This window comes from Centruroides vittatus, unplaced genomic scaffold (assembly GCF_030686945.1).
Source record: "Centruroides vittatus isolate TY-2023 unplaced genomic scaffold, ASM3068694v2 contig_352, whole genome shotgun sequence".
In the NCBI taxonomy this organism is placed as follows: Eukaryota; Metazoa; Arthropoda; class Arachnida; order Scorpiones; family Buthidae; genus Centruroides; species Centruroides vittatus.
In genome coordinates this window covers 106,485-119,504 of record NW_027122175.1, presented here as the reverse complement: position 1 = coordinate 119,504, position 13,020 = coordinate 106,485, and the positions used below count along the sequence as shown (strand labels likewise).

At 28.0% G+C, this 13,020-nt stretch overlaps 1 protein-coding gene across 1 annotated transcript in view; it reads left to right on the top strand.

Annotated features, from left to right (window-relative positions):
* The window catches only part of LOC136974651 (transcription initiation factor TFIID subunit 4-like), a 69,515-nt gene that overhangs the window by 20,971 nt on the left and 35,524 nt on the right, over window positions 1-13,020 (top strand). Inside the window, exon 2 of the mRNA XM_067269580.1 lies at window positions 10,861-11,013. Coding sequence (XP_067125681.1) covers window positions 10,861-11,013 — 153 coding nt within the window. The remainder of the gene's footprint in view (window positions 1-10,860; window positions 11,014-13,020) is intronic.

The following is a 13,020-nucleotide window of genomic DNA, read 5'->3' as shown; positions in this document are numbered from 1 at the left end:
TAATTTATTATGTAATAATTAAAAAATTTTGAGTACAATAAAATTAACTAATTTTAAAAATGTCTGTAAACATTATTAGAAACTGCAGTTGAAATTGCAGTTTCTAATAATATTTTCAGACTTTTTAATAATGTTGTAAGATTTAGTTTTTACTGACAAAATTATGATGATGATAGTAATTCCAATTCAAACTAGTTTCCTTGGAACAAAAAGTATGTTGAAAATGAATACTTCTGTATTAGTTTTCAACATACATTTTCAAGACTATCAGGAGAAATGACAAATCTTTTTAACCCAAGTACTAGAGTTTTGTAAAAAGTTATTTTTATGAGAAAAATAGTTTTTGAATTTGATTTGTTTGAGGAGCTTCTATATCAAGAAATAATAAAGCAATTGCATACTTTACAGAACAGAAAAATTATCTCACTTAAGTTACTTATTCTTATTGTTAATAATATGACTACAAATAAATCCAATATGGAATAACTACTTAATGAAATATCTGTTTGCCATTGTACTGTTAACAAGATTCTATAGCTTGTCATAATGGAATTTTGATTGTACACTTTTTATGTATACACTAGCAGATAAGCCCAGCGTTGCTCAGGCAAAAAGTAATGATAGCGAAGATTAAGATTATTACTTACATGACTTTTGAAGTCTTAAAAATGTTAGCTATGCAATATCATAAATTTGAGGGTGCACAGTCTAACGTCGACAATTTTTTTTCAAAGTACAATATTTTAATTCCTTTCAAGCTCCTCACAATTAACCTTCACAACTTCAATTTGAAGGCAGGTGTTAATAAACCAGTCTAAAAATGAAAACCAAGTGCAAAAAATGATGACTACTGTCATTTTAAATTATATTTATCATTTTCAATTTTTGTTTTAATAATTTTGATAGTGTAACAAAATTTCTTATTAAATTTTCTTCAAGTTTGTTAAACTTTCCAAATTTTATAAAATATTATTAAGGGACAATTTAATAAATTTATAACTTTGTAACAGATTACAGGATTTATTGATGAAAAATAAATAAAAACAGTGTTTTACTTTCCCAGCTTGTTATGTATAGAACATGGGAAAATCATGTCAAATTTAATTCTCCAAGTTTTTTGCAAATCTCTGTTTTGAGACCTCCTGAATCCAAAAGTGGCAAAAAAAAAAAATTGTGTGTTGGCATCTATTTCGTTTAATATGTCAGGATGGGGTAATGATTATGAAATGAAATTTAGCATGGTAGCTTGTATATGAAAGGCATTGATGCTATTAAATTTTGGTGGTTACAGATCAAAGAGTAGGAAGATAGATAGGGATCATGTATATGGATTATAACTCGATTGGAGTCGAACTTCATGAAGATTTTACTCATTAGCATTTATAATTTTATATAAAACTCATCTCTACTCTCAAAATTAAACTATTTGCAATCTTTTAATTATTAATAACATAAAATTTGTTTTTTTAACAAAATCTTGTAACGGATGATGCAGCAAACTAATTTTAAATTTGTTCTGTTACATTATCATGTTTTTGCAGGGAAAGTTGACTCTGAAAACTTTTTCTAATTAATAATTTTAGCCAATTAAAAATCTTAATTGACTAGCAACCACACCAGAATGAATAAATATCTACTTGCATTAACCTAATAACCAGAGTGTTAAGGCAAGTAGATATTTAAAAATCTTAATTTGCAAAATTGAAGAAGATAACTCATTAGAAAGAACGATAAATATACAGGCAATTGTTCTCAATTTTTTCTAAAGAGAGACATGTCGTATATCTTTTAATAAATGCTTTCTGCATTTAATTACTGAATTGGCTGACCAATCCAGTGCTTATTTGCCTACGGTTATGTTCTACAAAAAATAAAGAAACTGAATAAAGAACAGATCAAAATATACAGCAATAGCAAAGGATAATTAATGCCCCCTATGCTAATTTTGGTCAACTGACTAGTTTACGATGCACTCAAACGGAAATTTCCTAGTTTTCAGTTTTGCCAGAGACTGGCATCTATTTGAGGCTTTGCTGTAAGGCTGCATTTATGCAAACATGAGGAGAGGGAAAAACAAGTGAAAACAAACATTTTGGATTAGAATTTGTAATTGCAACACTATTTATGCAAAAGTGAGAAATTCATTTCTCATGCAAACATATGAGAAATGTGCACAAATGTCTAGATCCCATGTGAGTATTAGTTCTAAATTATGCCACTGTGGCAAACAGCACCAATAGCTGGAAGCTTGATTTGTGGCATTTTCTGGTCAAAATTACAAATTATGTTTGCTTTATTCATAATTACTATTGGTTAATAATGAAAATAAATTATTGTTCTTTAGACAAAAGAAAACGTTTTCAAACTGAATTATAACATCAAATGAAACAAACCCCATAAACATTAAATAACATTTGGATTTGACTCCTTACAAATAATGTATCTCATCATGGTCAACTAATTTTATTTCCACTGTTTACTCACTTTTTCCTTGCTTGGAGTTACTATTCTCACTTATTTTGAAGTCATTTTCTGTTCTGAGGCCTGTTTTGTTCATTATGGTGTGAATAAATAAATCACTACTTGATTCTTTTTCTATTTGATAAAAAATTTTTAGCAAAATTCATCATATAAAAGGTATAACAATTAGTTAATCTTCTTTTACCTACCAGAAGCTTATTAAGGACCATTTGCATGAGTTTTAATCTCAAGGTTGAATGCACTTTAATCAATCACTAACTCAAACTCAGCCTTCTTACTAAATATACTAGACACATCCAATACACCTTATTGCTGAGAACATATATTTATTACGTATAACTAACGTTTTCGGCCCACTTTATGGGCCATCCTCAGGTTACAGTTGTTCGACTCTAATACAAAATCGAACACGTTCAAAATTAAACTAAATTAGAACATACATTTTAAAATTAAACAAATAGAACAAGTATAACACCAAATAATAAATAAGAAAATCCAAATAAAACACAAATGTAAATGCAAATAAAATACGGTGACTGGCCATAAACATTAAGGAAAAATTCCTTATCCTTTAACCCAGATATCTACTGAGCCTCCGTAGAAGCATTATTATGTGTGTTACTTTTTACCATGTACTTCCATGATGACGGTAACCCCGTCGCATCTTTATAATTTAAACATCTGCCAGACAAACCCGCTCTGTAAATTTCGCATTTCTCCGTTATGGATGACAACGTTGGCGAGTGTACTTTTGCAAGAATTTTGGCATCTTCTCATCCTTTTTGCTTGATGATGACATTTTGAAATGTCAAAAGTACTCGTGTGTATGTAATTCATCAAGTAAATAAATCTAATGCCCAAAGACGGTACAATTTTTTTCCTTATATTAATGTTTCTCTTTTTCATTTTGATATTTTATATTATAAATATGTCTAGGATAAAATAGACCAAAAATACTTGATAAATGAGTTTTTGTATTAATAAATAATTAGGTTCATCAAATTCATACATCAAATGCGATTTTTAGAATTTTTTCATACAAAAATTTGAAGAAAAATTATAGTCTTTGTGTGCTGTATGGAAAAGTTGGCATACATTTCACAAGTTTAAAAAAACATTCCACTTTGAATTTGTCACAGTATTTGAATTGAATTGATCTGATGACGAGATAGGGACATTTCAAAAGGCATTTTATTGGGATTTAGGGTTTAAAAGTGACTTCTTCATTTACATAGTGAGGCAAAACATATATTTCAATATATATATATGGGTCGATAGTCTCAAGAAATTAATTACTTTTATTAAGCATGTATAATCTGACTTCATATTACCCCATTTCCCCGAAAATAAGACAGTGTCTTATATTAATTTTTGCTCCCAAAGATGCACTAGGTCTTATTTTCAGGGGATGTCTTATTTTTTTGTATTGTATGGTGGCTTCTGGCCACCAGGGGGAGCTCACCACAGCACAGCAGGGACAGCGTACGGTATGGCGGCAGGCGACGGGCCTCTTGATGCCTTGCCTGCACATTTACAAGTGACGGCCATGGAAGGGAACATCAGGGTTGGTGGTAGGTGACAATCTTCATGTCCTGCATGCAGCTGCTCTGCAATGGATGGTGAAGGTAGGGGATAACGGCGGCAGGCTAAAAAGAATCACAGCTGCATGTTCTGGTGTTCTGTTCGGTGGGCATGTTTCCAAACAAAAACTTTGCTAGGTCTTACTTTCCGGGGAGGCCTTATATTTAGCAGTTCAGCAAAACCTCTACTAGGTCTTATTTTCGGGAAAACATCGTATGACTAGTCTTTCATTACCATTCCACTTGAGCTGGAGCCCATGAGAAACAAAATATTGCCAAATTGACTGTGCTTATTTATTTTCAGTCTTGATCTTTCCAAACTGCTTGTGTTTTGAATGAGAATGGATAAAAGTCTGAAAGCATTTAGTTAATTTTGTGATATTTTGTTTCTCTTGGACTCCAGTTCAAACAGAATGGTAATTAGAGATTCATTAGTCACGAAATCTTGACATTTGTACACAATAAACATTTGCAAAACTGTGTTTTTATATAAAAATGCATAATCACTAATGTGCAATACTTTAAGATTTGTTTTAAAAGGACAAAAATTATAGAAATGTAAATTAACAACTGTAGTCTGTATAGTTATACACTATTTAAAAATTTAATTCTAATGCTGTTGACAAATAATAATTTTAGTACATAAATTAAAAATTGTTGATTTATTTATACTAAACACACATGCAACATTAACTTACAAACTTTGAGTTAATATGTATAATTATATATATTAATTCAAAGTTATAGACTTTGAATAATATATATATATATATATATTGTTATGGGTTATTTTAAGACTAAATTAAATTACAGTATAGTTTGACAATAAAAGTAAGCAATGTTACAATTTTGCAAAGAATTTAGTGATTAGAATTAATTTAGATATTTTAATTATTAAGTAAATTTCGAAAACAACTGAAGGAAAAGAACAGTGAAGAGATGACCTTAAACCCAAACCTTTGTAAACTGGACAGATAAATTATAAATTCTGCTAGTTACACTTCTGATCTAATAATTGCTTTCTGATATACTTATAATTTAGAGTTATGGTGTAATCATATAGATTGTAATATAAATTTGCATGTCAGAGCGGAAGATATAATCAGTCAAGTATTACTTAATGTCTGTGCACAGAAATATCCTTGTCAGCATGACAAAAATAATTTGTTTATAGTATATAATTTGAAATTACATTATAATTATATTTACTTTGAAGTTACATTTGTAATTACACAAGTTGTTATGCATTACGCATGTTTTTTTCAGAAATATATACATATATATGTATGTGTTTTTGAAAAAGTATGTATAGTATATATGTAGTATAGTATATATATAGTATAGTATATGTCTGAAGGTGAAAACTGGATTGATCTGCATTGTATAACTCAATTGTGTTGAACTTTCGTTAAAAACTTTAAACTGTAGACCTAATAAATTTTTAGATGTACAGTCAAACCTGTTTTTATGTGGGGGATAGGGACCGCATTAAAAAAAACGCATAAAAAAAATTGCACGAAACTTCATGAATGGCTGTAAAAAATAGTTTTCGCAACACAATTAAAAAAATATTTTTTTTATGCTGTCAACAGGTACCGCATAAAAAAAGTCTCACATAGAAAATAACTCAAAACCGTACAAAATAGAATTTATTGACAACAGATGTCAGCACTTGACTGCATCGTCTGGTCTATCGTCTGTTTTACATATTTTTGTCCAGGTGGTGTTTTGTTGACTTAAAAAGTAAATTATTTCATTTATCACATATTCACGCAATAATATTACTATAATAAGTTCATTTATGCTATAATAAGTTTATTTAGCTATAATAAGTCAACGTGAGACATGACGAATCGCACGAGACTAATCGCCAACTATACCGCACAAATAAAAAATCGCACAAAAAAAAACCGCACAAATTAAAAATTCGCATTAAAAAAATCGCACAAATAAAAATCGCACATAAAAAGAGCGCATAAAAACAGGTTTGACTGTATATGAGATGATTTAAATATAAAGATGCCCCTTTTTATTTACTAAATCTTTAAATTGTTTCAATTAAAATTTGCACACAAAGAATTTTCTAGAGCCAATGACACTTAAAATTTTCCTTTTCCTGCACCTTTTGAAGTTTTAAATGCACTTGTACCCACATGAAGAAATTTGTTACTTTTTTTCTTTTTAATATATTATACAGAGACTTCAGTTCATTTTTGAAGTTGAGATGTTTTTACAGATTTTATTTTTAAGTTTTATGTTTAGTTAGTTGTAATGTATAATGTATGTATTATATATAATTTTATATCTTTTCATTTATGGTTTTGCAAAGGGTTAAGCTTCTATTTGCAGTTTATATTTTCTTATAAATTTTTATTTAAATAAAATAAGTAATGGATTTAAAATGTAAAAATATCATATATGATGATATTTTGTTTGAATAAGAACATTGAAATTGATAAATTGTTTTGATAATAATTTTACTTTATATATTTATATATCATTTAGATACTTTTTTCATTTAAAGAAAATATTAGGATCAAAAAATTTCACAATTTGTTTTCATAAAATATTTATATTTGAAAACACTCATTCTTCATAAAGCCAATAAATACAGCAGTGTCATTTTTCAACTGGAAAAAAGAAAATATAATGAAATGAGCAATTAATTATTGTGACATTGTCACAATGCCAGGCAGCAATTTTCAATCATATTTTTTAAAATTTATTTAATTTAAAATATATGCTTTTCACCTCAAATTAGTATTGTAGTATCTTTCCCCTGTACATAATACTTTTCCTGTTAGAAAGCCCTTGCACATCATACTTTTCCTGTTAGCAACAGTCATGCTGTCATGTATCTAACTCGTTACAGGGGAAAATTTTTGAATTGAAATAACATGACTTTTGGTTTGCATTGGAAGTTCATATATAGTTAATCAGGGTCTTCTGCCTCTAAGCTTTCCATATCTGGTCTCGGCTTTCATTTATCTTAACTCCGTTCTTAAGATTAAGGAAAGACAGACAGATGGATGACAGTGAGAATTTATAGGTCTATAATTTTTTCAAATTGTAGCCCAATTATGAAAGCTTAAAACAGAATTGCAATGACCCAACACTAAAGACCTTCCTCGGTTAATAAAAAACAATTTTTTGATAATTAACTCAATGTTAGTCTGAATAAATCTGAACAACATTGTCAGATGTCAGAATATACTGTATTTCAGCAACAAAGATTGAAAAATAGCCTATAAATAAACTGAATAGTTCAAAATCATAAATTATAAATTTTTTTTACATTGCTTTTAAATTCTTTTCAAATACAATAGACTTGCAATCATCCATCCTGATCAGCCATGTCAAAGGTTTTACTTTCCTGATAGTTTCCAGTATGTTATAATACAGTATTGTAATTGTGTCACATTTGACTGACCTTCTGGGTTTTTGGAATCAATGTTTTGTTTTGAGACCTCTGAATGCAAAAAGTAAAAAAAAAGAAACTGATACTTGGGGTGTGTTTCTTTCATTTAATACTCAAAATGGTTTAAAGTTAAGAAAAATAATTTGTCATAGTAACTTGTATAAGAGGGAATTGATGCTTCTAAATTCTGGTTGCTAAAGCTGGGGTAGGGAGAAAGAGGAGGTGATGTGTCAGTCTTAAGTGGAGTGAGACTTGATGAAAAGTTTACTCATTATTGGTATTTACAATAATTTTAGAAACTCATCTCTACTCTCAAATGAAGTCTTTCTTATCTTTTTATAATAATTAATAATATGAAAATTATTTTTTAATAAAATCTACTTACAATGCAACTTGTTGCTGGATTTTTTTTAAATTAAAATAAGTACAAAATAATTATACTTTTTATAATTATTTTGTACTTTTAACACATTAAGTAATAGTATTGTGTAAAAATGTGATCACAAATGTTTTCATAAAACATATGGTTATTCTGCAGATAGTGTCTTGGTGATTGCAAGTGTCTTACCAGCTTACCTTTGTTGAAATTTTGTATTTAAACCTTATCACGTAAAAAATTACAGCTGAAAAATAAACAACATATGGGATGGAATGACATGCTTGACTGAAGATATGGCATTTATTTCCTTTATAATCTGTGTTATTCAGCTTTTTCCTTATCCAGCTTGGCTGTCTACCAAATTAAATAAATCACGAGTATGGAGTGTTGGGTCATTGCAATTCTGTTTTATGCTTTCACAATTTCATTATTTCTTCTTTTTTCTAGTTGAGAAATGACACTTACTGCTATATTAACTTTATGGAGAATGATGATTTTTCAGATTATACATTCAGAGTAGCAAATTACTTTCTAAAATATTATTATGTATAAAATTAATATATTGGGTTTTTTATTAAATGTATTTTAATTTATTTTATTCAGAATATTTTGAAAGTCAAATCATAAACTAAAATTGCAGATTTTAAGCTATTCTTATGATATGCTTTATATAACTTAATTTTCATAAATGTAAATTGACAAATTACACAAATTTACAGAATAGTCAATTTATAAACCCATATATTTTTATTATATTTATTTTATTGTAAAAATTTCATCTTTCCTCTTTGTTTATGGGGTATTAGAAAAGGGCTCTAAATAGGAATGAAAGAAACGAATTTTCCAGATTCTCTTGAATCCTAACTTCTCAAGCTTTTGTCATATAAATCCCATGGTATTTTTGAAATTAGGATTGTTTTTGTTTCAGAAAAACAATTTTACTATTAAATTTTATTAGAGTGGTATCTTTACTAAAGATACTGGTTGATAAATTTATTAAAATATTAGAATATTTACAAATATAGGCATTTGTTTTTATTTTAATCATCCAAGTATGGATTAAAAATTGCTACATTAAGGCAGCTCTACACATTCAGTATTTGGCAAAAGGCAATTATTCAGTAATTAGCAAAGTATTTGCTGAAGTGTTTGTCATGTGGTGAGCAGATATATACTGTATATCTTGGCAGATAAGACGATAGTTGAATCATAAAAAAAGGCCACCAAAATCTGGGGTCGTCTTATAGGACAGATACAAAAAATTAGATTGAAATTTATATAAATTAAAACCATTATATAAAAAAACGGACAAACTGTAATTATTTACTAGTAGAGAGTAGGGTATGTGCACAAAATAGAATAGCCCATACGTTTTTGTGAATAGTCAAGGTCATTACCCGAAAGCCAAAAATCGGTGAGAATGTTTGCAACAATCGCAAGGCAGTGCTGCCAGATGCAAGAAAATAAATTTGTTCATTTGAAAAATTACAAATACGACATAATTCCATATATGCTATACAGTATTATTATTCAGATGATGATCGCTGATCTAAACTAAATTCATAGGCCATTGATAGTTTAGTGGTCATCTTATAGGACACATAAGTTAAAACTATAAAACTTCGACGAAAATTTATACCTCGTTTTATCTGCCAAGATATACGGTATGTATATATATATGTATATGTATATACATATGATTGAGCATTAATTATCAAATGTTTTAATTTGACACAATATACTGACTGAGTGTGGGAAACAGTGAATACTGAATATTTGTTGAGCAGAGTCACGAGTAAATCATCAGTATTTAAAAATACACCAAACCAGTTAAACAGATACCAAAAATATTAAATATTACAAATGTTTTTGTCTGTATCAATTGGACATCTACTCAGTATTCACTAAATGTTTCCTCAGCATTCAGCAAACACTGAATGCATGGAACTGTTTTTAAATTTTCTTTAATCATGACTGTTTTTCTACAAGATACTAACAAAAATTTGTATTTAAGAACCTTATTCTTGTTGTTCCTGTAATAAGTTGTTGATTTGCAAATTGAGATTTTTTCGTTGAATTTACTTTTGAATGTGGAGTGTTTTGGAAATATATATTTATTTGATTTTTAAGCTTCCCTGTCATGTCATTGTTTTCATTTTATTTGTGAATATGAGATTTACAAATGTTTCTTGCTATATAGAAACTGATGAATTCTAACACAAGAAAAATTGTTAGATTATTTTAGATTTAAGAAGTAATTCACAATTTACTACTATTAAAAGTTAAAATATTACAGTTATCATTTATTTATAATGTGCTTTCCTTATTTATTCCTTCACCTATATTTTCTACTAATGTATTTTTCTAATGCAGTGATCTATTTATTTTATATTTGGGCATAACACAAACAGTTGACAAAGCTTTTTACATACATACATACATACATACTCATAATCCAAAAATGGTGAGCAGCAAGCAAAAGGAAACTACAATCTTAATAATCCTTTGAGATTCTATATATACTAGTTAAAATAGTGTTTATCATGTTATAAATCCTGATTAACACTTAGATAAAATAAGCCAGTTCTATAATTGATAAGTGAAAAATAAAGATGATACATTTCATAAATCGTGATTGGGGGCTGTACATTATTTGAATGGGCTCTGGAGGATTTAAAGAAAGAATATGCTAGCAACCTGAGATGTGTTTCAGATCCTGTTAAATTTGTATAAGTTGTATCCTTCACATACTAATATAAAGCTTGTCTTTGCCACTGTACATCACATTGGCTAGCCAATGTGATGTACAGTGAACATTCATGAAGCATATTATTATTTTATTAGATTTTACAATAATAGACTTCTATACATGACTTATTTTTCAAATTAAAGTCATTTATAGAACATATTTTAACAAATTATTGTTTTAAATTAAATTTATATATATAATATATATAATGTACTGTACATAAGAAATTTAGAATTTTAAAATTTATTTTCAGAATACGATCACATTACAACATGGAATGGTACGTGGAACCATTTTGGTGAAAACGGAAAATGGACAGTTGCAAGTTGTGAACGTAGCACCCGGACTAGCACCTAGTTCTACAGCTAGTTCTATTCCTGCCACATACCGCTTACAATCAGTACAAGTATGATTACTTTTTAATTCTGTTAATTAAGACTTATTTAAATAATTAAGAATGATTGATTTTATATCACCACTAATCTGGCATCATTGGGACCTATAGAGTGCTGATAAGTGATTTTGCCAGATTACTGATGGTTAGGCTAGAATACACTTAATCTAACTGTTAACCATTTATCCTGTCTATATATGTAAACATCATCCCAAAGCTTGATGTATTAATACTGAACCAAATGATTGCTGTAATTAATTGGGCTACTTTTTGCTGCTATTGATAATTAGATTTTAAGTAATTTAGTATTAGAAATAGATGTTAGGCATCATCACTTATCAATATTAATAATTTAATATTTATTAAATAATTTAGAATAATCTGGAAGAAAAGAAACTATGCAGTGTACCTCACACTAAGTGGAGGTCACAGGTTCAAATCCCACTCCAGGCATATTCTTTTCTTCCAGACTGTTTTAAATTATTATAATTATTAATTTTGGTAAGAAATGGCATGTAATGTTTATCTCTAATATCAAATTATTTAATTTCTAATTATTAAAATAGCAAAAAATAACTCATTAAACCAAACAATTGCCATAATTAATTATCTATCCTATCTTTAACATATCCTGTAAATCAATACAAGTTGATTAATAAAGAAAAAATAAACATTAAATGAAAATTCTTGTCAAATTATCTTACATCTGGCAATGTTGAGCATGCTAAACAGTAGCATTGTGTTGGCCTGGCAACATGGAAAATTTGAAATTACACTAGCCAAAATTAGTGCTAGATTAGTGATGAATCAGATTACTGATTGCTGGAGAATGATGGTCGACCTATATAAGCCAGCGTTATTTAGTAATAGTTTCTTTTCCTCCAATTAACATAATCAAGAAAAGTATGCATTATTCACTCTATAATTCTACATCATTATTCACTTATAAATACAAAATGTATTTTTGCAGTTAAAAAATAAAAATAATTTAAACATAATAAAAGAAGAAAATCCAAAAAAATTCAAGAATGGGTAATCTTAAAGTTTTTTTAGAAATAAACACTAAAACTAAAGAACCTCTCATTTAGAAAGTGAGAAATGAAAATCTCAATACTATTGGCTCATATTGCTATAAAATTTAGAGCTACATAGATTTTGATTATATGTATAAATAATTAAATATGAAATTAATATATAGGATTAATTCTAAATCAAGAATATCTAACACTTAAATCTTAATAGCAATTCTGATGACATAACAACAAAAGATTGTAAATTTTTATATCATGTGAAGTTTTCTGTTTATTCTATTGATGCAGCTAAACTCCATTATCTGAATTGAATGTGTTCTTGAAAACAGTTATGAAAGAACTGTGTTTTATTTAGTATTTAAATAGAAAGGAAAACACAATTTTAAACAGTTCTTATGATTTATTTAACTGTATTGCAAATGTAATGAAAATGTTATAATGATACTGTACATTTTATATTCAAATATTATTATATTAAACAGAACAATAATATAAAAAAGAAGATAGTATAAATGTATTGTAATGAACTGTTGAGAATAAATTCTGCACTAAATAATTTTAGTGCAGTGTTCTGTGATAAAATATCACTAAACTGTACAATAGAACACAGGAATGATGTCACTTAAATGAACAAAAACAGGTATCGGGATTACAGTAATTATTTACTTCCACCTTTCACTGACAAATTGAAATTTTTCAGAAATTTGTAATATTGAAAATATTCAATTCAGTATCACATTGGTACTAAAGAACATTATTTGTTGTAGTTAAAGTTTGGATATAGAGAGGTTTGATATCAGAGCATGGCTGTATTTTATTACAATAGATGGGCTGCTGTTTATTGAAATAAACAATTTATTGAAACATAGTAAAACATATCCCAATGTTTTGAAAAATAGAAAATTTTTTATGGAATGTTGACTATTTCTATATATTTTATTTAATTCAATAATGAAAATCAAGACAAATGCATTTTATCAACTGTTGA